The sequence below is a fragment of the Palaemon carinicauda genome, chromosome 6, assembly GCF_036898095.1.
Source record: "Palaemon carinicauda isolate YSFRI2023 chromosome 6, ASM3689809v2, whole genome shotgun sequence".
In the NCBI taxonomy this organism is placed as follows: domain Eukaryota; kingdom Metazoa; phylum Arthropoda; class Malacostraca; order Decapoda; family Palaemonidae; genus Palaemon; species Palaemon carinicauda.
Genome location: NC_090730.1, coordinates 64,328,558 through 64,354,056, shown reverse-complemented (window position 1 = coordinate 64,354,056; position 25,499 = coordinate 64,328,558). Strand labels below are relative to the sequence as shown.

Genomic DNA, 25,499 nt, shown 5'->3' with positions numbered 1-25,499 from the left:
GGCCTAAGTGAAAAGTGCTGATCTTGCTGACTGACAGATGGGCGACTCTTCTCTGCATTACCCTTTGATGGCTGTGACTAACTCACTTGCATTTCAATGGCTAATCCAGCATGCGGTAAAGTGTTACTCCCTAAAGGACGATGGTTTACATTCGTGTTGGAACAAACTAATCCTTTATCTTTTTTTTTTTTTGTATGCTGCTTTTATCTTTTGAGATACATAGCTCTCACTATCTATCTTTGCTCCTTTAAAGGTAGTGACCACAGTGTGCCTTCTTATCTAACTTATACCTCCTCTGGTCTCTCCTGCTCTATGAAACCAACTTTAACTTTTATCTTATATCAATTTTCCCTCAAATACAAATAATCCATATAATCTGGATTGAAAAAAATATACATTATTAGATTTTTCAGACAATAGTGAGTACTTTAAAATCATAATAATACCTTTTAGTTTCTAGGCCTCAGTGACCAATTATTGCCCAAACAATAATTGGCTTCTGTTACAGGTTTCATTAGCACAGTACACGTATATCATTTCCCATGAAAGCATGGTCTTTACCAATGCTCATCCTCATCTTTATTATTGACTTGGAGGTTGCAAACTTCATGAACTACTTCCTCAAGTGAAAGATCTGAGAGGTTTTATTTAGGGCCCGGAAGGGTATTCAGTGCTAAGATGCAACTGGAAAAAGTCTTTCAGTTCCATCATGAAATAAAAGTTGAGAGAGATTGGACTGAAAAAAAAAAAATAAGTGGAAACAAATGTCAAGCAAACAGCTAAAAGTTAATGTAGCTAAGATAGATTTTAATCTATGAAATGAGTACTTTCCTCATTACATTTGGCATTTTTAATTTTCTTTACCACAAACCTATTACTCATATGAGCAGTTTTACCGCATGTCAAGTTGTATTGGAATTAGAAATTTTTAGTTTAGTCTTACTTTGTTAAGGTATAATAGGAAAATAAGTATTTTTTTCACACTTGTAAAGTTCAAAATTATCAAAAATACTAAAAAAAAGTTTAATTATCCTATGATTTATAATGTCATTGATGCTCTGGGAATACCCACATCAATTTATAGGTATGTAAGTGGAGTTTTTTTTTAGTAATTTGTGTACTTGATTCTCAAGATAAACCATGAATTATGGGACTAATTAATAACTTAATGAGGCATGACTGTTGTAGCGCACAATCGGGGTCTTTGTAATTTCCCAGATAATAGTCTAACATACAGAAGAATAGTAATAGTACTGCACACAAGCCACCTTGGATCAGAGGCACCTCATTTTTTATTTTTCAAAAAGGTTCCTTTCAAAGCAATTAAAACATGTAACTCTAATCAATTCGCTAAAGATATTTTTTCACTCTTTAATTCAGTGTTTTCTACTCTATTTGTCTTTTTGTGTCTATGTTAGGAATTTATTTGGCAACAAAACAAGTGACCCATTATTATTATTAATAGCCAAGTAGCAACCCTAGCTACAAAAATAGAGGGCTAAAATAGCAAAAGCAAGCCCGTAAGGGAAACTAAATAGAGAGGGGTTAACCATAAAATCACTGTTATCAAAGACCATACCATACCTTGGTCACAGCTAAAAGAAAATACATTGAAAACTGTATGGTACTCAGCCTAATACAAAAAAAGGCTATTAGAATGAACTGCATTTCTTGTACTCATGGTGAATGGTATGGTTTATGGTTTAGGATGATCAAAAATGTAAATGCTAATGATCATTACAAAAAATTGTTATGGCATACATGAGCTAAATTTCTATCAAAGTCAAAGTTGGGAAATTTCACAGAGCACATATTTTTTTTTTACCAATTAAAAATGGGAGTCACCTGCTGAACAGCATACTTGAATAACTGCCATTGTTGCTCTTTTGAGAGAAATCAACATCAGAAGCAGTGTTTATATAGATCCAGTTAGAAAAGTACCTCACGGAGGGAAAAGACTACATGAGATACTTATAGTGCTTGAAAGGGCAACTGACAGAGTAACAGACTTAATCAAATGGGCAGTATGAAGACAGTCCACATCAAAACTACTCATGAAGCTAGTGATGTTACTACAGCAACACACTAGTTATAGAGTGAAGACAGTGGAAGGCGTATCAGATGAATGTTGGAGTCAATCAATGATGAGACCTGGGCCCTTTGCTGTTTATCATAATATTGGAGGACGCTAAAAATGAGTGCAGGAATAGAGGCCCTTAGGAGCTGCTGTATGTAGATAACCTAGTACTGTATTAGCAGCAAAAACTAAGACAAAGATGGTGGAAAAGTGGAAGTGAGAGGAATGAAAATTAATATAGATACAATAAATGATGATTGTAAAAGAAGCATGACCACTTGGGTCTAACACCTACATTTACATTAAGTTCAAGTTGAAGATTCTTAAAATAGTCAGACCAAAAACCAACACTTATTTTACATCAACTATTTTTTTTTCTCTGCACAACAAAAAATTAGAAAATTTTGTTGAAAAAGGAGTAATGTGATGACTAGCTACAAACGTGCATTAAAACTAGATCTATATACAAAAACTATGTTTAAATAATTTGATTACTTACCTGGTAAAATAAACAATGGAACTTAACATTTGTTAAGTACTTAAATTTTAGATTTTTACCAATTATAATTTGAAAAAGCATCCAGGAACAAACACTTCTGAGCTAATAAAGAGGTCAACAAATACTTAGAAAGTGTGCTGTATATGAATCTAAGTAGCTATTCAAATCCAAATCTTAAGTCATAATTGAAAGCTAAAGATAATTTGCCAATTACCTGCATTTCGTGAATATCCCTCACGGTAGAAAAGAAGTTCTTGTCAAGTAAAGTGCCCGTGTCTTTGTACCACTTTTTCAGCACTGCTTCAACTCCCAAAAGGCTAGTTGTCATCGACTTTCTTTTTTCTTTACACTGAAATATAAATTCTTCTGCTTTTCTTAATTGAATCAGTATTTAAGAAAAATATTCAATCAGTATACTACTAAATATTCAACATAAAACTAAAAATGAAAAAAAAAATCTTGCTAACTGTGTCATTTTGACATTTCATTTCAGAACTAACTTCAGTAAGTAAAGGTATTCAGCTTCAAAATTACACCATACCCAGCATTATACCATGAAAAATATAAAATAGCCACTATACATTAAGCAGTCAGGAGTGGTTTGCCACGTGTGAATTTTCGGGAAAGCTTTAAAGTGACTAAACAAATGGCATTACAATTTTTGGATAGTTTAACAAGACCAAGTTGAAATACAAATAAAATTATTTCAGCATATTACCTTGGAATCAATAACAATACTTAGCTTTCACTATAGAGTAGTACTAGAGATCTTTTCAGTAGTAATTTATCTAGGTAAGAGTGTGTCTACAATCAGGCAAACTTGGGATGGAAAGATATTAATTTCTCCGTATAGAATTACAGGAGAAAATACTACAGTATAAAACATTAAACGGCTAAAACATTCCTAAAAAGGTTAGTACCTTCATATGTACAAAAATGAGAGAATAAAAGGGCCTCTTATGTGACATTCCTTTCCCCCTAGAATTCTTTGAGATTTCTATTACCTATTCTCCAGTATTCACTAATACTGCTGTGACACCTGAATTGCTTGTATATTCCACTACACTAAAAATGAATTAATATTTCAACATTTCTGTTATAGTATACACACAAATTCTCTGTAATCTACATGTGCACCATTTACTACATCTGCACTATTACATTTTTACTGTCAAAACTCTTCAAATGCCATAAAAGATATTACTAGGGTTCTATACTGTATCTTCAAAAGCCATTTTTCAAAGTAAAACTGAATACTCTTAGATGAAAGTTGTGCAATTAATGCAAGCTTCAAAACATTCTACAGATTGCTACGGCTATCTCATGCATTATTCATTAATTAAATGCAATCTTAAGGAACAAGACAAAAGGTAAAACAAACTTTCCAAATTAACTTTTAAAATAAAATGACCTTACTTGAAAAAGGAAAAAATAAAATAAAACTATATCGTCCAATAAATTCAAAATGTAACACTGACTACACACACAAAAAGAAGGAAAACAAATAAGCAAGGAAAGTATGCTCGTGTCCCCTAAAGTGAGGATAAATCTATGGTGGTGTGCTTCCAACATAACGCGAGCTTAAAAACACTTTCTATGTGGTCTTCACACATAAAATAAGTAAAAATGGTATGTAAGTTTATATAGCTAATCCAGTCAATTAAAGATATCATAAATAACAAGGATGCTATGCACCAATAACTACCTATATTTATTATCACGGGTAATATCTACAGTGGATCTTAAATGGTGTATTACTGATAGCACTAAATGCTTACAGCAACTGTCAAGACCTAATTGAACTACTTTCTTATTCTGCAGTATCTTTCTCTATCCTTTCTAGTCTCTTACCACCAAGGTGTATAACTTCTTTTACTTTTACTCTATTCCCTTCTCTAATTCTCTTTGTCTACAGATCTACGTTCAAAACATGGAATTTGGCAGACCATACAGTTACCTAGCAAATAAAAGTGGAAAATATTTAAGTAGAAATTGGAAATTTCTGGAGACATTAATTGTTTTAGAAAACTAAATCAAATCAGAACATATTAGGCCATATTTCTTTCAAAATAGAAATTAATATTTTTTTAAACATTTCTAAGGCAATACAAAAACATAGCAACAACAAAATAACATACAAATCGATTTCTAGGTGGTGAATGTAGAGTTTGTGTGGCATATATAATCAACTTCTGACAGGCTATTTTCTGCTGAGAATCCTCCAACTGTTGCAGAAGTGTCTTCAGTGCATCTGGATTCCTGTCAAAAGACAATCTCTGCTTAGTTAAGGATAAAAATATATACAATGGGATCACTAAACGAAAATCAAAAGGCCCACTTAAAGAAAATAGAATAGCAATGTTAAAAGTAATGAAAATAAAAAAAAATTACATTATATCAACATGAAGCCTAAGACAATGTAATTGTACCATATACAGTATTTATAGCCTTGTATTAGAAATCTATCCACCTGGGTCAGCTCTCCAGGTATAAACAGTTAAAAAACAAAAATAAGGCATTTTAAATATTCCAAATTCTAGTCTTCTTCATTCATCTCAATTCAAGCTATGGGCATTAGCAGCAAAGGCACACCTATTTTATCTTGGAGTATGCCAAAGGTATTATAAACCTTCAATTTACCAACATTGTAAGCTTAAATTCCTCAGATTAAACTTATTATTAAATTGAATTATAATAATTCAATTTATGATCAATTTGAATGTTTTTGTTTCAAACATTTGTAACTGCAGGGTCTACTACAAAGTGTTAATCACTGGATGGTCTGATATATAGTCTCCAGATTAACTTTATTTTGGAAGGAATTGCTCATTAAAATCACACCTGTTTGTTTTCTTGCGAGTTGCAGATATAGCAACATAAACAGATTTAATGAAAAAAATTGTCAGAAAAAATATGTTGCCAGGTGGGATAAAATTTGTAAACATCAAGTATCCTATCAAAAATATGGAAAAAAAAAAAAACAATTTAACATAGTATAAAACCTTAAAGAACATTAATGACATAATCAGTATCACTAAATGCATGTAACTATGTTGACCTAAACCAAAGTTACTACTTTGTTAATTCATCATTTCACTTGCTTCAATAAGAAAATAGAGAGGACCCGTTTTAGATATTTAGTAGTTTGCTCAACATACTAGATGAACAAATTTCAATAAAGAGGAATCTACAAAAGACTTTATATTGGAGTTAAAGTAAACCATGATGAATATTTTTTTTATGGTGACATTAATAATTACAGTAGTTGGATAATGGCAATAAAAACACCAAACATTTTCACTGCAGGTCATAGATTCACAACAGTTATGCCAGCCTAACCCATTAGAGGTGTCTTTGGATTACCCTGGTGCATTACCTCATTCCTAAGATGAGCCAAGACTTGTTGTCCAGTGTGTTTATGGTTCAACTGAAATGAAATAAAATTTGACCATATAAAAATCCTTTTGGTACAACCCAGAACATAAATGGTGGGCTATCCTTAAATCTGCACTCTTTGGTGTAGATCAGTTCCTTTTTTACTTAAACCAGATGGCTTTGTCACTCACTGTCCAAAGGAAAAGGCAACCCTTTTGGCTAATGAGTTTGACAGTGAGCAGAGAGAAACTTGATCTTCCTCGTTCCTATTTTCCTGAGGCTAAACTAACTAGTTTATCATTTCAGTCCTGTGAAATTGACCATCTTGAGGGACCTTGACTGGTTATGGAGGTGTAGACACAAATGGTATTTTTCTTTTCTTTTTTTAAAAAGCTTTCTAATTTCTTAGTGCCTAAGTTGTCTTTAATTTTACAAGCTAGCAAAATGAGCTTCTTTTTGCACATTTTGGAGAACTGGTAATGTTATTCCATTAGGTAAATGTGTTTGAGGTAGCTCTAGTCTTGCAGTCTGGCACCCCATTTCCATAATTCCCTTATAATATAAAGTTTTTTAACATCTTTTGGCAAAATGTTTATGTGGGTATGCTGAAGGTAATGCTTTGTTTACTTGTTTAGAATTTGGCTTTTGCAATGCAAAGGCCTTGGAACATGTGATGCCCTTCTTATAATCTCCAATGCTGTACAGAAATCCCTTGATTGCGGTTAGGAAATTTGTATGATGAGCCTTAAATTTAGTTCTGCCTTTAACAGCATTAGTCATGAGGGTCATGTTTTCAAAGTTGAACAGATGAAAGTAGGTGGGTCTTTTTTAGAATCATCATTGAATTTTCAAGTAAAGAGAAGTTGTTAATGGGCACCATACTGACTATAGGAATGTGATATCTGGTGATCCTCAGGCTAGTGTTCTTCGCCTATTACTTTTCATACTACATACGTATATGTAGTTTGGCCTACAAAACAAACTCATTGCATATGCAGATGAGGCTACTCTTTGCATCAATTCCATTTTCTAAATTTAGACCTTTGGTTGCTGAGTCCCTTTATAGAGATTTGGGTAAAATTACTGCAAGGTACAAATTATTTAACATGAAGTTGAGCCCTAATAAAACTCAACATATTGTAAGTAGGGCAAGGACAGTGGCTCCTTAACATCCAAATTTTCTTTATTGACAATGCTTCTTTAATTACATACAACTCCTCTAAAATTCTAGGTGTGATTCTCCACTGCAAATTTACCTTTGAGAAATATACACGGTCTGTTTCTCCTTCAACAACACAAAAAATTATCTTAAGAGTGTCAAGATTTTTGGTGATTAAAGTACCAGTATCCTGATGAAATGTTTAAATTTGTTCATTTTTACCTTATTTCGAGAATTGTTCTCCTGTTTGATTTTCAGCTGTTGACTCTTATCTTAATCTGTTGTACCAAAACTTACCATCAATTAAATGTTATTCCTGATCTGGATATTAATCTCTGGCACAGTCATTTAATTAGTTCTTAATGTATACTGCAAATAACTTTTTCATTATTCTGACATCCTTTGCATTCATATCTTCCCAAACTGTACTATCCTTTATGTAGTAATGTGCCTTGATCTTGCAGTTGTGGAACTTCAGACTTTCAAACTTGCTGCAAATGGTTTTATGTTGAACAAGTTGTCATAAGTCTCTCTCTTCATAATTTATATATGACAGATTTATTTATAAACTAACATATTTTTATTTCTTATTCAATACCTCTCATATACAGTATATCTTATTCATTTCCTTATTCCATTTCCTGATTACAGTATTTTCCCTGTTGGAACCCTAGGGCATGCAGCATTCTGCTTTTCCAACTGGAGTTGTAGCTTAGCTAATAACAATAATAATAATAATAATAATAATAATAATAATAATAATAATAATAATAATAATAATGAGCTGTGAAAGAAACTTCATACTTTACTTGTTTTGTGACTGCTGTGACTGTCATGATTTTGACAATAAGGTTTGTCGTTTCCCCTTTTAGTTTCCTACTTTTTCTTTTTTCTCTTATACAGTTCAAAACATGACTTTTCAACTTTGCATTAGTTTGTACTGTATTAAAAAAGAAACCAAGTGTGTAATTGTCCAACAGCAGAATTAATGGAAAATGGAAATTCAATAGAATGTATTACTTCAATACTTACCTTGGATCCGGATTCCTCTACAAAGCTTGTTCCTGACAACATCTTTAATCAAAATCAAAGTTCCCAACCTCACTCACTTTAATTGCCGACTCCCCTCAGGGTATATTGGCTGCGCACACTATCACCTCAGGTCTTGGATGAGCCACTTGACAGAGATTGTCAGAGAAGAAAGGTCTTGCGAGACTTGTAAACCACTACAATTGTCATTCTGCTGTTCATCAATACTTGTTATTTGTTTACCACTGCCCGAATCATTGAAAATAAGGAAACGCATAATAGTCCAGGTTTGACCAGACCAGCAACATTGCATCTATCTTCCATGCAAAGGAATCATGAACAGGGGAGCAAAATACCTCAATTTTTTTGTTGAAGGAGGTCACAAACATATCCAAATTTGTATTGCCCCAAAACTCCAAATCTCTTAAAAAAAACTACTGGGTAGAGAGACCACTTGTTTGGTAGTACTTGCCACCTCTGCCATACGGAATAACAACTCTAACCGGGTGGCCCCTGATTCTGAATGCAGGACAGTGGTGTTGTGTTGACATAAAAACTACCTCACACTTCCCATCACCAGTGAGTCCTGAGATCAATGTGCCTTGTATACTTATAAAAGTTTCAGGTCGCTTGTGTGAAGGGATACTCTTGTTCCATGCAAATCCCTGACAGTGAAGGTAATCCAGTAACTTCCCACCCTTCCTGAGATGCTATTAGAGTAAAGTAAATTTTCTATTAAAGTAAATTTTCTGAGTTATTTACGTCAACCTTGTTCTAGTTTTAAGTGGTTTCCACTATAGCTTAAAGTAGTTTTAAAGTGGTGTGTTGTTCATTGTTTCTCGCCTACTCCCCGCTCAATTACCTTGTTTTAAACTATTGTGTTAACGATTATATTTTGTTTGCCCGAGTGATGACGAAAGTGTTGATGTCGGAGGTGGGTGCTCGGACAGAAGACAGTTCGGGCTTGAGCACTCTCCCATCCACAAATATTAAGCTGCATTGACCATTGAAAATTTTCCTGACGACCGCTTTTCTATTGAATTTGGACCACGGCTCTGGAAAGTGATTGACGGATTCTCGTCTTGGTTTATCGTCTGCAGGTGCTCTTGTCACCTGCGACTCGAGTGTTGCCTTGCTTTTGGACAGTGTATTCCAGAGACTGGCAGGTGCTACTGTCACTTGCGACTGGAGTCTGCCCCGCCGTTTCCTGACGTGAGGGAGATCCCAGGGAGTTGGTCGAGTCTCTGGCTACCTAGTCCCAGCTACCTATTGCAGCTGCAGTGATATTGGGAGCTTGCTAGCTCGTAAGGTGGCCCGTAGGGAGGCCGTTGCCAGGTAAGGCAGATTATCTCTGTTTGCTTGTTAGAGGATTATTGGACCTGGCATACTGTGCCTGCCTTACTTATTGGAAGGAAGAGAGGATGACGTCTTAAGTTGTGCCTCTCCCTTCATTTATTCTTACTAAGAAGTGAGGAGCCTTGTATTTTTCTTTGTATTTAGGTTAGTGTATTCATGTGTATATCTTGTTTCATATTTCTTTTGTCGTGGTAACCATAGGTACTGTTATCTCGGTGAAATTAGTTAAAAGCAGGTTTGCTGTGTTGTTTTATAATAGGGATATTAATTATAATTATTTTCATGTGCTTAGTAGCTAAGACTTCTTTTAGTCTACTAATTAATTTAAGGTTAATGTCTGGTCTGGCCAGCTAAGTTTAAGGATCCTATTCGGCTAATAATTTATTTTTACTATATCTTTGTTTGAGCCTTAGCTCATTAATTATAGGGAATCCTGAGTGATTCAGGTTTATGTGTATTGGTTATTTTTGATTGTCTGGTTGTGGTATTTGCAATGTCAGACAAGGTTGACTTGTATATTTGTTAGATTTAAGTATTAAATATTGTAAAGTTTATTGAGTGTTTTGTTTCTGCTGACCTTTAACCCTGAGTTACATTTTTACTGACAACAATCATTGAAAGAACTTTAGTTACGCCTCCCAGGGGTCTAACAGATGCATTATTGAAGAATGAAAGGTTGGAAAACCTTACTTCCAAAGAAACTCCTCAAGACAAATGATGAGGACCATTTCACCATTTGATCAGTTTCAACTGGTTCTGAACGTGTGTGTGTGTGTGTGTGTGTGTGTGTGTGTGTGTGTGTGTGTAAGTTTTGGTTGGATCAGACAGCCTTTCACAATGAAGACCGAGATGTAATTAAAAGTGTTTCATTCTCAAATGCCCCAATGAAATGAACTTCTCCAGAGATGCCATAGTTCCAAGGAACCTCATTCACATATGCACTGACAAACCCTTATGTTTGAAATTCTCTTTTCTAAAAGAAAACACTGAAAGGTACCAAGTCTATCATCATCCACAAATATAGGATCTTCTGGGTAAGAGTCAGGGAAGATTTTTTTCTAGAATAACCAGGACTCTCAGATTCCATAGCATGTTGAGCAACAATACCCGATAGAGTTGAAGCTTTACATGGGCGAGTTTAAAATCAACCAGTGCTCCCGGTACAAAAGCACCTTCATGCCAAAAGATACAACCATCTGGAGATTAGAGCTATCACCCTTGTGAATGCTTGAAGAGCCGTTCTGAGGCCAATATGCAGATTTAAATTGTTAAACTTTGGTCCCTTCCACAAACTGCAGGGAGCATTTTTGATTGCACATGAAAAGGTATGTGGAAATAGGCATTCGTAAGATTTATCATAAATATCCAATTTCAAATCTCCTCACTGCCCAAGACTGTTGAAGGCTTCTCCACCAAAAACTTGGTGAGAACGATATACTTGTTACCTCAAGAGTTCAAAATACAGGATTGAAGATGTAACTTGGGAAAGGAACAGGATTTGGATATAAAAAGGGTTAGAATTCAAAGAGCAATTTCATAACCCTCTATCACCACCCAGAAAATCCATGATCTGGAAGAAGGCTCTCCCAAGTCATTAACTTGTGCTATCCTTCTCGCCAACGGAATTTCCTAGTCATGACCATCATTTTTTTTTCCTCTGTAAGTGACAAGCCATATCTAGATTTCTATTTGTCCTTTTGCTTGCTCAAAACCCAGACGGTCTATCTTTGCCTCTAACATTATCTCTATTACTGAGAGGAATAGACATAGTAAGATACAAAGGTAAAGCAGATCTGATTTAGATAGACCTTAAAGCTTCAAACTGTGATTTGCTAAACACCTGTTCTAAAGCCTAGTTATCATCCCACCTGAATCCAAAATGCATTTAAAATAAGACAAAAATCAGTGTATCTAAGATCGACCCAACAAGAAAAAAAACCAATGTTCCCTACATTTCACCAGAAAATTAGCAAACATACCCGTAGTCTCTTGTGTACCATCCAAAATTGTCTTACCCAAATATCTAAGGAAATTTAAAACAGGATTAAGATCATGGTGGCCTAAAAACTTCTCTTTGATAAGGGCAGATAAAATTCTTATCACAGAAAAAAATTCTACTAAACTTCCCATGCATTTTAGCCTTCAGTCAGGCAACCAAAATTTAACACCTGTCTCCTATTGAAACTGGCTTTTGATGAAAAGCCAAATGCTTCAATTGGTGACAAAACACAGCAAACAGTTCATAGAAGCCATTTTCTATTAAATTTCAGTCATTAAGTTATCCGCTTTAACTTTAAAAACACTCAAAAACTGGGGTTTATAATCAGTCTTGCTTGAATGAAAAGCATGAGCAGACATCAAAGAATAGGCCAAACCAGAACTAACATAAGTACAGTATGTTCTCTGGGAACATTTCTGCAATGATTTTAAGCAAAGCTTAAAAAGGGATTCGTCATCCAAATAATTTCTATCATCTTGTCCTTGAAATTACAAAGGGTTCACTCCAGAAAACTCTGATTGTCCCATTTTTTTAATAACCAAAACCATCTAACGTGACTGCTTGAAGTACAAATCCAGATTTCAGAGAGGCGAGGGAGTCACAATTGAAAGAACGGAAACAAATTAAGAGATGAAGCTTCTGAGGAAGAACTTTGACTCTATAATACATCGAGCACCATAACTACAATCATCAGATAATAAATACGGACTGATCAGTAGAACACTGTGTGAAGCTAGCCTAGAATTTAAAACTGGCTATGTTAGGCTAGGAAGACAGTCACCACCAGAAGGAAGCAAATTTCTCCATAAACACTAAAAATTGTGATTTAATCTCATCTACTGCATATCATTATGAACATCATACTGCATGCAACCAACTTGAATATTAATTTCTATATCGCCACCCAACTCTATTAGCCTAGTCTTCTCTGAACTCTCCCCAGATTTAGAGGTTTTTTTTTTTTTCCATTTACGTAAGGTTATCTGTTAACTTAGCACATTCCATAAAATTACATGTTAAAGCACATTGTTGTCCTCAAAACGTTACATAAACAGAATGAGAATCTTTGCACTCTAATAATAAAGTATGATAGGACCATGTTGACGTTGAATATGAAATGTATTTACATCTATATCCTAGGGGGTGGAAGCCATTAAAGTGAGGAAAAATTAGAACTTTAATTCTTTAGTGATAGATGTTGATAGGAACCATCTTCTTCAAGGAAGCCAAGTGAACTACTACAGGGAGGCTTCTTTGAAATACGGAAACAACTCCTCAATTTCTGAATTTAACAGTACAGTATGACTATGGAATTTTACATGAAAAAACCCAAATTTATTACTATGGATGGCTGGCTAAGTATTTTTATAAAGAAAAGTTAAAAGATAAATCTATGGACCCTAATGGATATAAAAGAAAAAATTTGGAGCATAAAAATGGATTAAAAAATTTCCAGTTTTCATGTGACTCACCCAGTCATTAAAAGATGAAGTGCCCTCCAGAAATAAGCATCAGACCGTGTCAAGTGCTTGTATGCTGCTACAACTTGCAAAGCATCCTCCATGATTGTGTCACCCTCCCGATTTACAATATTTCTCAGCATTGACTGAAATAAAATTAGTTGGTATATTTGTCTTTTAAAGAATATAGTTAGTTACAAAATTAGATAACAATACAATTACTCACACAACACTAAAATTTATTGATCAATGAAAACCAAGGGAACAATCACCTTACTGTAATTATGTTCAATGAAACCAATAAGACATATTTCTAAGTTCTCAAAGGGGTTGTCTGAAGTAACTATTCAGTGCCCACTTTCCACTCGGTATGAGTAGATGAGACTCTTTACCTATGGAAAAACAGTTATCATCAGAGAAGGAAATTCCAAAATCAAACCAATCTTCTCTAGTCTTGGGAGTATACTCAGGCACACAAGTCTATCAGCTTCCTCTTACTTTCTTTTTAAAACGGGGTGTTAGGCAGGCTTAATAGAAGGGCCAAGCATGCCTTGAAGTTTATCAAGAGGTTACCTTTTCCCTCTCTGTTCCTTTATCTTCCTCTATGGTATTCATTTTCCCAACAATCCTTATTGTTCTACCTTCACAAAGTGGCTATCCTAGAGGGTACTAAACCATTAATGGTGTCAGCCTCACCTTATTATTAACTCAAATTCCTCTGTAGGAAAAAGAGCAGATCTCTTTAGTAAGGCGATCCTAAAGGTTCAAATCACATTCTGGCCAGTTCACCAACTGGTTGGCAACTTGGCGAGTCAGGAACTCCACAGCTCTAGCTCCCATCAGGACAACGATATTGAGAGCTGCCTTCTTATCTGCATCAGACAAATCCTATAGGTTGGCTAAGTAGCTGACCATGCCTGACCAGTGGTTGATCCAGGAGGCAGGCAGAAGAGTAGCCAATGCCCAACTCGAAGACTCAGTCGAAGTGAACGCACAGGATGAGAAGTTAACCAGTGCGCCATGACAATCAGGGTCAATGTAGCCACTGCAGGATCAAGAGACAGGAAGGAAGGAGAAGCTTCCTGCATGCGTTAAGATTTTGTCTTCCATGAGAAAGCTGGAGGAATCATACAGGAGGATCTCCCGACCACAAATAATTCTTACTAGCAAAGTCCTATGTGTCCACCTGGTCTAACACTTCCAAGGCCAGGACAGATCAGTGAAGTTCTAGGCAAGGTCTGGTGCCCCAAAGGCACAAGACAAAGTCAAACAATGACTGCTTTCCTCCCCTTGGGAAGAGAGCAAGATGTGCCTCCCAAACCATTGAACCTTCAGATTCAGTTCAATACCTGTAAGGAAGGTCAAATCTGACTCACCTTCCTCTAAAAATAATAATGATTTTTTAAGAATAGAATTGTGCTTCATTGAAGTATTTTCGTACTTCTGTTTCCAATTTCTATTGCATTTCAACCATCAATTATTAGTGACGAACTCTACAGTATTAGCAAGTGCTGCTAGATACAGATATTCATTACCCCACCAAGCTATGTATAAGTAACAACAACACACTTGTTCATATCTAACAACACTTGTTGATACTGTTGAGTTCAAGTTGATAATAGTTGATAGCTGAAATGCACCAGAAATGGAGAACAAAAGCACAAAAATGCTGTAATGAAGAACAATTATCTTTTTGAAAATCATGATTATTTAAAATGCAATATGACAAATTTGGAAGTAATTTGTATTTTTACTAATGATACAAACCTTGAGGTCTTTACAGGGAATATACTTTCAATGAAACTAGTAACTAGCCATAAGACCTTCTTTTAAAGTATGACTATCGGGGGGAGAGAGAGAGAGAGAGAGAGAGAGAGAGAGAGAGAGAGAGAGAGAGAGAGAGAGAGTTAGCACCAGCTACTCCACTCACTCACACACACACATCTGTGCTATATCGCCACCTTTGATTGAGGCAGGACTTGTAAGGGACCAACTTATATAAAGAACTCTATGTTTGTATCATTAGGAAAAATACAAATTATTTCCAAATTTGTCATGTGTTCTGACACTATACAAATTATTTTGCTCTTTATAGGGAAAGACTCTTTTTTAGGTGGGTGGAAGTCCTAACCAACTTGCTGGTTTCTGACTAGGGGTATTCCTCCGTGCTTCACACGAGCTTTATAGAGGAACACCCTGAAACCATGCTAAACCAAATAAAAACCAAATTGAAAGTTTGCAATCAGTTTTTAAATCCACTTAAATGCATCCCTGTCAAGGTTAAGCCCTCTGGTTAATTCAGATAAGAAAAAAAAAATCTACAGTGAAGACAACAGCACCAGTTACTCTATATTCATAGCAAAAACAGATATTATCATTATCCAATATCACTAAGGGATTAAATACAATATATTTCTTTGTATGTAGTGTGGAATCTCTCTTCTCTATGCAGCTTCATTTAAAGAGGGGTTTCTTTTTTGTCCTCTTGAAATAACGACCAAGGCCTCAGATATATTGGAAAAGGTTACATATTTTTTTGACTCAGAAAATCTTTTGCGGGATATCAGTGGGCGCTGAAGCTTACAGATGGAACACCAGCTATGTCAGAGAGAGATTGCGGATTCCAAGTATATGTGAAAAAGCAAGCTCCAAAAGTGAAAAGCATTCATTGTATGATCCATCGTCAGACACTAGTCTCAAAAACACTTCTAGCTCCGCTACATGATTTGGATCATACAATTCAAATTGTGAATTTTGTCATAGGAGGAGCCTCAACTCACTCATGACTTTTCAAGCAGTTATGTAATATGAATGCTGCTCATAATTCCCTTCTTTTTCACACAAACATCTGTTGGCTGTCAGGAGGGAATGTAACCGAGCGAATATTTGAACTTAGAGACAAGCTCAAATTGTTTTTTTGAAGTTCAAGGTAAAACTGAATTTGTTACCACAGGCTGAATGGTGAAGGATGGATCATGTGTCTTGCCTATTTGGTTGATATATTTGAGCAGCTGAATAAACTGAATCTTTAGAAGCATGGAGGGAACACAAATATTATAAAATTCATATGTCTTGAAAGCTTTCATGAGCAAGCTAGAAAATTGGAAGAGAAAGGTCAATACAAAAAATATAGCAATGTTTGAGAAACTGGCCTCCATTCTTGATGTTTGTGGTGAAGACAAGGTGCTTCCACAATATGCAAACAAATAAATTTTGCAGCATTTGACAGCACTGAAAAAATGAATTCAGCAGATATTTTTCTGAACTAAGTGATGAGTTGGATTTAGTAAGAAAATCATTTAAATTGACAGTTGAAAAAGTTCCTGATGACTGTCAAGATGAACTCCTGGAGCTAAAAACTAATGCGGGAGTAAGAGATATGTTTGACGAAAGATCAAAAACAGAATTTTTGCACCTGTGTGATTCCTACCTAAAAGTGTCAGAAATAGGTGTCCATATATTGCTTCCATTTGTGAGCTAGTCTTTTCAACTTTGTTGTAAATTAAAATGAAGCAACGCAGTAGATTAGAGGTAGATAATTAAAAGCACTATGCCATTTCAAGCACTCCTCTGAAAATTTCAAAATTGGCTAAAAAAAAAAAAAGAAAAAAAAATCAAGTTTTGTCATTTGACGAACCGCAATCTTCTGAATAAGGTTGATTAGATATTTATAATAGCCTGATTTTCTACAGAACTTTTTAATTGAATTAGCTTCAGTTTGACCTGTTAAGTAATTCATTAAAAAATAGAAAATAAACTATTTTACTCATTTAAATTTCATATATCCATCAATATTCTCAATTTGCATATTATTAGTAAGACTCCATTATAAACATAATCCATGTAAAGTTGTGAATGTATATATACTAATTAGGAGAAATTAAAAGGATTTTTAGTAATATTGGCAAATTATTTAGAATGCACTTTTTGAAACAAGATAATATGGAAAGGAGGGAGGAATGATTGATTGATTGAAAGTTTTCTGGCATCCTGACATCTAAGGTCATTGATGCCGATAGCATTTATCATATATGAAAAATAAAAGAGAATTCAATTAAAACCATAAAAGTTAAGAAGTCATTATAATAGTTAAATAGTTTTCAGAAGACCTGTTTCTGAAATAAATCTAAAAATGCCGCTCGCATAGTAGGACACATCATGTCTAAGAATCTTGGCCAGGATGAACCTGCCATCCTCACCTCGAGCCTCAAACAGACATCTATTTCTGGTTATTATAATTAGGGCATTCGGTCAACAAATGCCTCACTGTTAAAGGTACTAAACAGTCCTCGCAATACGGTTGGTTGGCCCTTCAGCAGAAACTCGTGTCAACCGTGTGTGACCAATACGGAGACGACAAAGAGTAGTCTCCCATTTTCGGGGTATCATGTTATACCTCCAAGGTGATATGATATTTGTTACTTCCCTCATTTTATTGCCATCTAGACTATCCCAGTGCTGTTGCCATTTATTACAAACCAATTTCTTGATGTAAGGTAAAAAATCATTACATGGAATGGGATACCTCCTTGGTAGCAACTCGGATGCCGCATTCTTCGCCAGTAAATCTGCCTTCTCATTCCCAGACACACCTAAATGTGCTGGATCCCAACAAAATTGAACTGTTATACCTCTCCGTCCAATAATAAAAAGCCATTCTAAAATCTTTAAAACTAGAGGGTTACTAGAATTAAAAACTTCTAAAGCTTGAAGAACACTCCTTGCATCAGTAAATATTGTAAAATTACTCTCCTTTTCCAAAGCTATTTTCTCAATAGCGGTTAGTATACCATACAGTTCGGCAGTAAATATGGAAGCTGTTAGAGGAAGTGCACCTCGACAATTAAAACCATTACTATGTACTCCAAATCCAACGCCAGCATCAGATTTGGAGCCATCAGTATATATAAAAGTTGATCCCCAACATGTTCCACAAAAAGAGACCTGGATTCTACGTCAGTCATATCCTTCTTAACTCCAATAAAGTATTTACAAAAAGATACCTCAGGTGATTTCCATGGAGGCGTTGATGATACCTTAAATGGAAGCACCGTAATTCTAATTATATCAAGACTTTTTAATAATCGTTTCACCCGAAAGCCATAAGGTTGAGGAGATTTTGGGTGCAGTTCAAAGTATGTTGCGTCCCTTATAAGGCTTGCTGTCTGAAAGGGTAAAGAGTTACAGTGTCTTTGTAATCTAAACCAATACCGAATAATAGAAGACATTCAGTAAAGGTCTAGAGGAAACTCTCCAGCATCAACAAGGAGACTTCGGATAGATGAGATTCTAAATGCTCCTGTGGACAATCTAATACCAGCATCATGTATTGAATCTAATATTTTTAACCGGCTTGGGGTGGCTGAGGAGTATATTTCACATCCATAAGTAATTTTGGAAAAAATCAAGACCTTGTATAACTTTAAAATAGTATTGCGGTCTGCCCCCCTGATGTATGGGACAATACTTTTAAAAGATTCAGAGCCTCAAGACATTTAGCTTTTAACGCTTTTAAGTGGGAAACCCATGTAAGCCTACAATCGAATATCAAACCTAAAAATTTAGATTAAACTACACATGGGATCCGTTGACCTTTAATGTATATATCTGGGTCTGGATGTACTCCCCGGATACGACAGAAATGTACAATGGTAGTTTTACCTGTCGAGAACTTAAATCTATTCATATTGGCCCACTGGATAATTTTGTCTATTGAGAGTTGTCGTTTTCTCTCAACCATTGCCATTCTAGCTTCAGCAAATGATATGGAGAGATCATCCACAAATAATGTTGAGAGAACATCCCGGGGAATGGCTGAGGGTATCCATTGCTAGTGCAAACAGGATTACACTCAGCACACTACCCTGAGGAATTCCTTCTTCTTGACACTTTCTCTCTGATAGTTTCCCCCACTCTCACTTGAAAAACTGTATGTGAAAGAAATGACTGAATAAATAGTAGCAGCTCTACTCTCAATCCTAATTCATGAATTGTTTTAAGTATACCATATTTCCATGAGATATCATATGCCTTTTCAAGGTAAAAAAAAGACTGTCACATGGTGCTCTTTGGAAGCAAACACTTCACAAATAGAGGACTCAAGTCGTATCAACACATCAGTCAAGTGCATTTTTCTGAATCCACATTGAATGGGTGATAAAATACCCTTCTTTTCAAGGTATCACCACATCAACCTTGCATTGACCATCTTCTCCATGATTTTACATAAACAAGATGTAAATGCAATAGGTCGATAGTTTGTTGCTAAAAACTTGTCCTTACCGTGTTTCAAAAATGATAAAACAATGGCTAGTTCCCAAACACTTGGATAACTATGATCATGCCATATTCTATTAATAATGCTTAAAATATATAACTCTGTATTAAAATGTACATGTTTAATCATTGCATATGGAATTCCATCAGGTCCAGGGGCTGTATCATTACAAGTGGCAAGTGCCAAATCATACTCTCTTTCAGTAAAAGGAGAATTATATGACTCTTCCCTTCTTGTTGCAAAATTGGTAACCAGGAGCTGCTATACTCTTGAAAGATACATTTGAAAAATGATCAGCCAGGGCATTGCTAACATCATTTGCTTTAGTCACATACTGACCGTTCACTTTCAACACTGGAGGTGGGTTTGGGGTAAATTTGCAGGCAATTTTCTTTATTTTCCTCCATACAGAAGAAGGTGGTGTTCTACTGTTAACGGAAGAAACAAAAGACACCCATGACTGGCGCCTAGCTTCTTTCATGGCACGACGGAACTGTGCTCTACATTTCTTGTATATAATTAAATTCTCATCAGTACGGTGTCTAAGCAATCGTGTTAGGGATCTTCTTGTGGCTCTATGCAGGGCAGTTAGTTCTGAAGACCACCAAGGGACTGGTCGTCGTTTGAATATCCCTGTTGTTTTGTGAATTGAACCGACTCCTGCTGTATGGAGAGTTCCATTCAGTAAATCTATGGCATCATCAATATTTTCAACCTGTTCTGCATCCCCATCAATTTTGCTTAGCTCACAAAATTTATCCCAGTCCGCCTTGTCAAGATTCCATCATGGCGAGGTGGACCATTGTTGGTGTTTATAATTGTTGGTGCATGATCACTAGTGTGCCAATCATCTAATGTCCTCCAATCAAAATCAAGAAGGCAGTTAGAGCTGGCAATTGAAAGGTCAATGCATGACAAGGTACCTGTCTGAACATGGAAGTGCGTAGGCTCTCCTGTATTAAAGAGTCCGACATCCTCATTTTCCACAATTGATGAGATGATATTGCCCCTTGTGTTTGCCAAAACATCACCCCATAAAGGATGTCTACCATTCATATCTCCCAGTAAGAGAAAAGGTTGAGGGAGTTGTTGAATGACCTCTCCTATATCATCATATCATTTGCAGGTAAGTACAGAGAGCATATGGTATATTTTCTCCCTATATCAATTTGCACAACCACTGCCTGCAGGAGTGTACAAATAGATAATGGTATTTGGGGAACATCTCGACGAATGTATACGAGACTTCTGCCATGGCTCCCTGCTTGTTGATTATATGGTGTTCTATGGCTAACATACTCTCGAGGACTCGGAGTGTTAGCATCAAGCTTACTTTCCTGTAGACATACAATTATGGGGGAATGTTCATGAATTAGGAGCTTAAGTTCTTCATATTTGGCCCTTAAACCCTGACAATTCCATTGCAAAGTGGAGGAAAAAACTATGGTTTATTTCTTGGAAGAACTTTAGGATGAAGTTTTACCATTAGTAATTTTTGACTTAACACTATTTCCCGGTGGTCTTAATAGAGAGGGTCTTGATAAATTGGGTTTTTTGTTTATCATCTTCATTTTCTCCTTTTGATCTAATTGCTGAGGGAGATGGTGGACCTCAACTTGAATTCCTGATTTATTTAAATTGTCTTATGGTTGATCAGAAACATCAACAGACAAAACATCAAATTTATTTGATGTCATAACTCTAATATTTCTTATGGAAGGGAGTGAGAGATGGAGGTCTCTCTTTTTACGATTAATGGGTTGTGAGTTACCAGGTTTTTGTACCTTCCCTACTACAGGTACACCTGATAACTTGGTTTCAGGTGGAAACTCCATTAAATCAGGCAAGAATATGGCATGGGAGAGGTTAGTACTATCCTTTGTAATGGGGGACAAAGGTTTGATAGTAGTAGGCGGCAATGTCTTTTTGTTGATACTCAATGATAAATCTTTAGGAGGAGAAATTCTTGTCTTATTATTCAGCACTTTATCAATAGATGGTGAATTCCTTTTTTGAGAACTACCTAGAGTAGTAGGTGGGTGAAATGATTCCCGAGGAAGTTTTCCTACTGTTTTTAATGTCTTTGCATAGGTATTAGATTTATCTAATAATCTCTTGGCATGCCCCATGTTTACATGTTCAATAATTGATTTATTGAGGGCAGCCTCTACTAACTTATAAAACTGGCAGCTCCTATCATTAGATTTATGATTAGAGTTGTAGTTTAAGCACCTTGCCTCAAGTGTACATTCTCCATGGTAAATATTGAAGCAAGTATTATAAATTTTATCATTCTTGCAAATTTTGGAAGGATGCCCAAATTTAAAGCAATTGTAACATTGCAGTGGCTTCTGCTTAAAAGGTTGAACTCTAATCCTTTAATTTTCTATGTCTATGTGAAAAAGTACATCAGCATCCTGGAAAGTAAGAACAATCATTGATGTTCCAGGTACTTTATGTACTTTCCACACTGATAATGGACACATAGCCAATATCTCCTCTTCGGTAAATTCATATAGATCCCTATTGAAAACCACTCCTCTTCCATAGCTAAAGTTTAGATGGGGTTTGATGTCCAATTTTATACCATCATTTATGTCTTCAAATTGGACAATATAACAGACTGTGTGTATGATTTGACCTTTATCAAGTAACTTTCCTTACCGAATCGATATATATCTCCAGGTGCGATCGTTCCTACCTTCCTCTGAAGAAATTGGCAGATCTTGAAATAATTTTCCGTACCTCCTGTAGATTGTGCAAGAAGCCACATTGGTGGTTTTGGCTTTCTTTGGGATTGCATATCTACCTCTATATCTTTATCAACCCAGTCTGCTGGTCTGTACACATCCAGATCTTTAGGTGCCCCATCACACAGAGCACCCTTAACCCTTTTACCCCCAAAGGACGTACTGGTACGTTTCACAAAACTCATCCCTTTACCCCCATAGGACGTACCAGTACGTCCTTGCAAAAAACTGCTATTTAAATTTTCTTTTGCATATTTTTGATAATTTTTTGGGAAACTTCAGGCATTTTCCAAGAAAATGAGACCAATCTGACCTCTCTATGACGAAAATTAAGGCTGTTAGAGCAATTTAAAAAAAAAATACTGCAAAATGTGCTTGAAAAAAAAATAACCACTCGGGGTTAAGGGTTGGAAATTTCCAAATAGCCTGGGGGTAAAAGGGTTGATACCCATATTACCTACTTTAATATTAACTATGTTACAGCTTGCATTAAATGCTTCATGACAATTAAATGATAACCAAGAATCCCAATTATCATCTTGAAGTTTCATTCTAATCTCTTTTATTAATCCGTAACACTCAAATATTTTATGTAGCACATCATGATTAGCTTCTAATGGGATTTGGGTAACGTGCAGGACATTTAGTTTTCCTGTGTTGCCCAAATTACCCTTTTTTTGAATGTTCAAATAATAGTCCTTTAATAAACTTAAATAACTATAAGTAATCAATGTATAAGATGTCTAGAGCTAAATAACAAGACTACAATTAGTATGAGGAACTAATTGGAAGTGTCAAGTAAGCATGAAGCTCTCTGAGGTAGCGACACCAAAATGGCTGCCAAGGGAGAGGCATCATATGACACTGTACGAGACTAAACTTAACAATATTTTCAAAATTTAAGTGTCGTACCTCAGCTCATTAAAATTGATAATAGCAAAACTTAATTTGGGAGTAGGAGTCTCCAGAAGCTCAGACATCTTCACTAAACACAAAATAAAGGTTCGAACACAAGAACGCGTGCTGACTATCATGGTGCTAAGTTAGGAATGATGGGAAAAGCATGGGTAGTGGTAGTGGTGGTGGTGGTGAGGGGGGGGGGGGGGGCAGTAGCCGTAGAGAACGGCACCTCGTAGTAACGGGGTATGTTGAGGAAGGAGAAGACTAATTGGTAAGGGACCTCTGATAGTGGTTTTGACACGCCCCAGTTATTATACCGACACCCTATATGGGTGAGCGAGCAGGGTAAATTCCTGGCATTCCATGCAACTTTTTTCGCTGGTATATTTAGCAGTATTTATATCTTGGAAATGGTGCTATAAGGAGCATTTCACTGGGCGACACAGATCCCTCGCCCAGAAATAGATTTTTCTTTCGTCAAAATTCCTTTTTTAGTTCCTATGTCGTCAACGGAATTTTCTTTAAATGAATTGCCAGAGGTCATCAACAGTACCTGGGGCGAGTCAGCATATCCAGGGGAGGGGGGGTCGTTGTCACAAGAAACCATAAGAAAAAAGAAAAGAGAAGTGTGATATTTTAAACAGTTTGATTCACCTGCTTGAGAACATAAAGGCATCACATGTTGGGAAGGAAATTTGCACTCTCCACTACCGGCATAATGAGAGTATCCTTCCCAGATGGTCCACTCCATACCCTACCAGAAAGATAGCATCAAAACAGATATAGAGGCACAGGTGTAAGCTGAATCTGCCTGTTAGGACTGAGACCAAGAAACTATGGAATCATCCTCCCCATACCTGTAATGACAGGCTTCCGGCCAAAAGCCGAGAGTCCTAACCCAAGCATTGGATCCCCCTTGATTCCGAAGACCCAACACTTGAGAATAGTTCCGCCAAAAAGGTTCAAACCAACTTCGGGATGGCTGAGATCATCCAATACTCTCATATATAGCTTTGAGCACAAACACCTCCCAACCGTGACACCTTTCCCATTCATCAAAGCAGGCAGCAATACCGGATGTAGAAACATCCGCCCAAGTGGCAATAACAGATGCAGAAACATCCATGCCATGAAAAAAAAACAAAAAAACATACATATATATGTAAATATATACACATATACATATGGGAAATTTTACTCATAGGGTTGGGACAGCAACATGAAAGTAAGTTTATAATATTAGGAGAAGGTTGAAGTAATATAAAGAGGAAGAAAAAGATGAGAAAGGGAGAAATTTAGATTCGAACTGGGGGAGCAATTTCCCCAAGTTCGAGAGCCCTCTTGCCCGTCACCAAGTTTTAGCACGGGAATAGAATGCCGTGCTGAAGCTCAATGACTTCATCAAGGCCTTCTCTCATTAAGAGGGAGGGAGGAATGACATTCTGACAAATAGCAAATGGGGTGCAAGGGCCAAGCAAGGCTGAGAACTCCTGGTTTAGACCATATGTTGTGAAGCACTACAAGACCAACGGAGAATGTCTCTAGGTTCTTGACGGTTACGTACCTGCGTCACAGAGTAATGTAGTTTTCTTTAAATGCTAGGGATGTGCTACTGCCCCCAGCATTATGAGTTCTGGGTCTATACCCTTGTGGGGGAGAGTTAGGATTCAAGGCGTGATCTATTACCTCTCGAATCTATGAGATCGTATTCCTCGTGACTCCTTTTGACCCTGCCTTTGCTAACAAACATTTTGACTAAGCTTGTGTGGTTCTTAGGCAGTAAGACCTACAGGCCCTCGTAGGGCTTAGTAACCCTTTATCTGGATAATCAGATGCAGAATGAAGAATACATCCAGAAGAGACTGCATCTTGGGACTGCCGCAGCTGGATTTTGAGCCTTAGCAACAAATTCACGGACAAAGCAGAGTGTTACCTGTCCCCATGCCCTTGAATGTACGAAATAAGAAAGGCCATGCAACTTGCTGACCCTCTTTACTGAGGCGAGAGCGAGAAGGAACACCGTCTTAATTGTCAAGTCACAGTCTGATGACTGACAGTGGTTTAATTAAAAAGAGCTCCTTTCAAAAATTGTACTAAGTGGACTACGTTCCATGTAGAGGTCTGACTTCTAGCTGAGGACAGGTACATCTGAAACTCCGTATGAGGTGACAATTATGTCTCAGTAGGCCTGGAAAGTTGAGAAAATTTTTCTAGATATCTCTGCCAGCAAGAATAGATCTGGGTGCTATTCTGCCTGTTGTCACTGCGGTACTATCAGGGTCATTGATCACTCTATTGGTGGCCTTTTACGAACGAGTGATCTCCTTATATAGAAAGGGAAGGAGCGTGTAAGCGTTTTCCTGATGTAAGAGGACCTCTAATAGGGGTGCCTGAAGCACGAGCACTCACCTATGTTGCAGCAGGAGCTTGAAGAGTAGTTTTGAGCGATCCAGCATTAGGAGTCACTTAAAGATACCTTAAATCCCATGTGCATGAGGACGCTAGGAGAGTTGGGATCTATCCCCAGGCAGAAAGGTAACCTCAGTGCGGAACGAGAAGATTACGGCTTGACAAAACTGGAAAGTTTTGCTGTGTCCTAAGGACATGATGGCGAGGGG

The 25,499-nt window shown here is 36.5% G+C and overlaps 1 protein-coding gene across 1 annotated transcript in view; it reads right to left on the bottom strand.

Moving 5' to 3' along the window:
* The window catches only part of rod (rough deal), a 291,539-nt gene that overhangs the window by 94,033 nt on the left and 172,007 nt on the right, over nt 1–25,499 (bottom strand). Inside the window, exons 17-19 of the mRNA XM_068375218.1 lie at nt 12,967–13,100; nt 4,715–4,835; nt 2,791–2,925 (exon numbers count right to left, since the gene is read on the bottom strand). Of these exons, the coding sequence (XP_068231319.1) occupies nt 2,791–2,925; nt 4,715–4,835; nt 12,967–13,100 (390 nt within the window). The remainder of the gene's footprint in view (nt 1–2,790; nt 2,926–4,714; nt 4,836–12,966; nt 13,101–25,499) is intronic.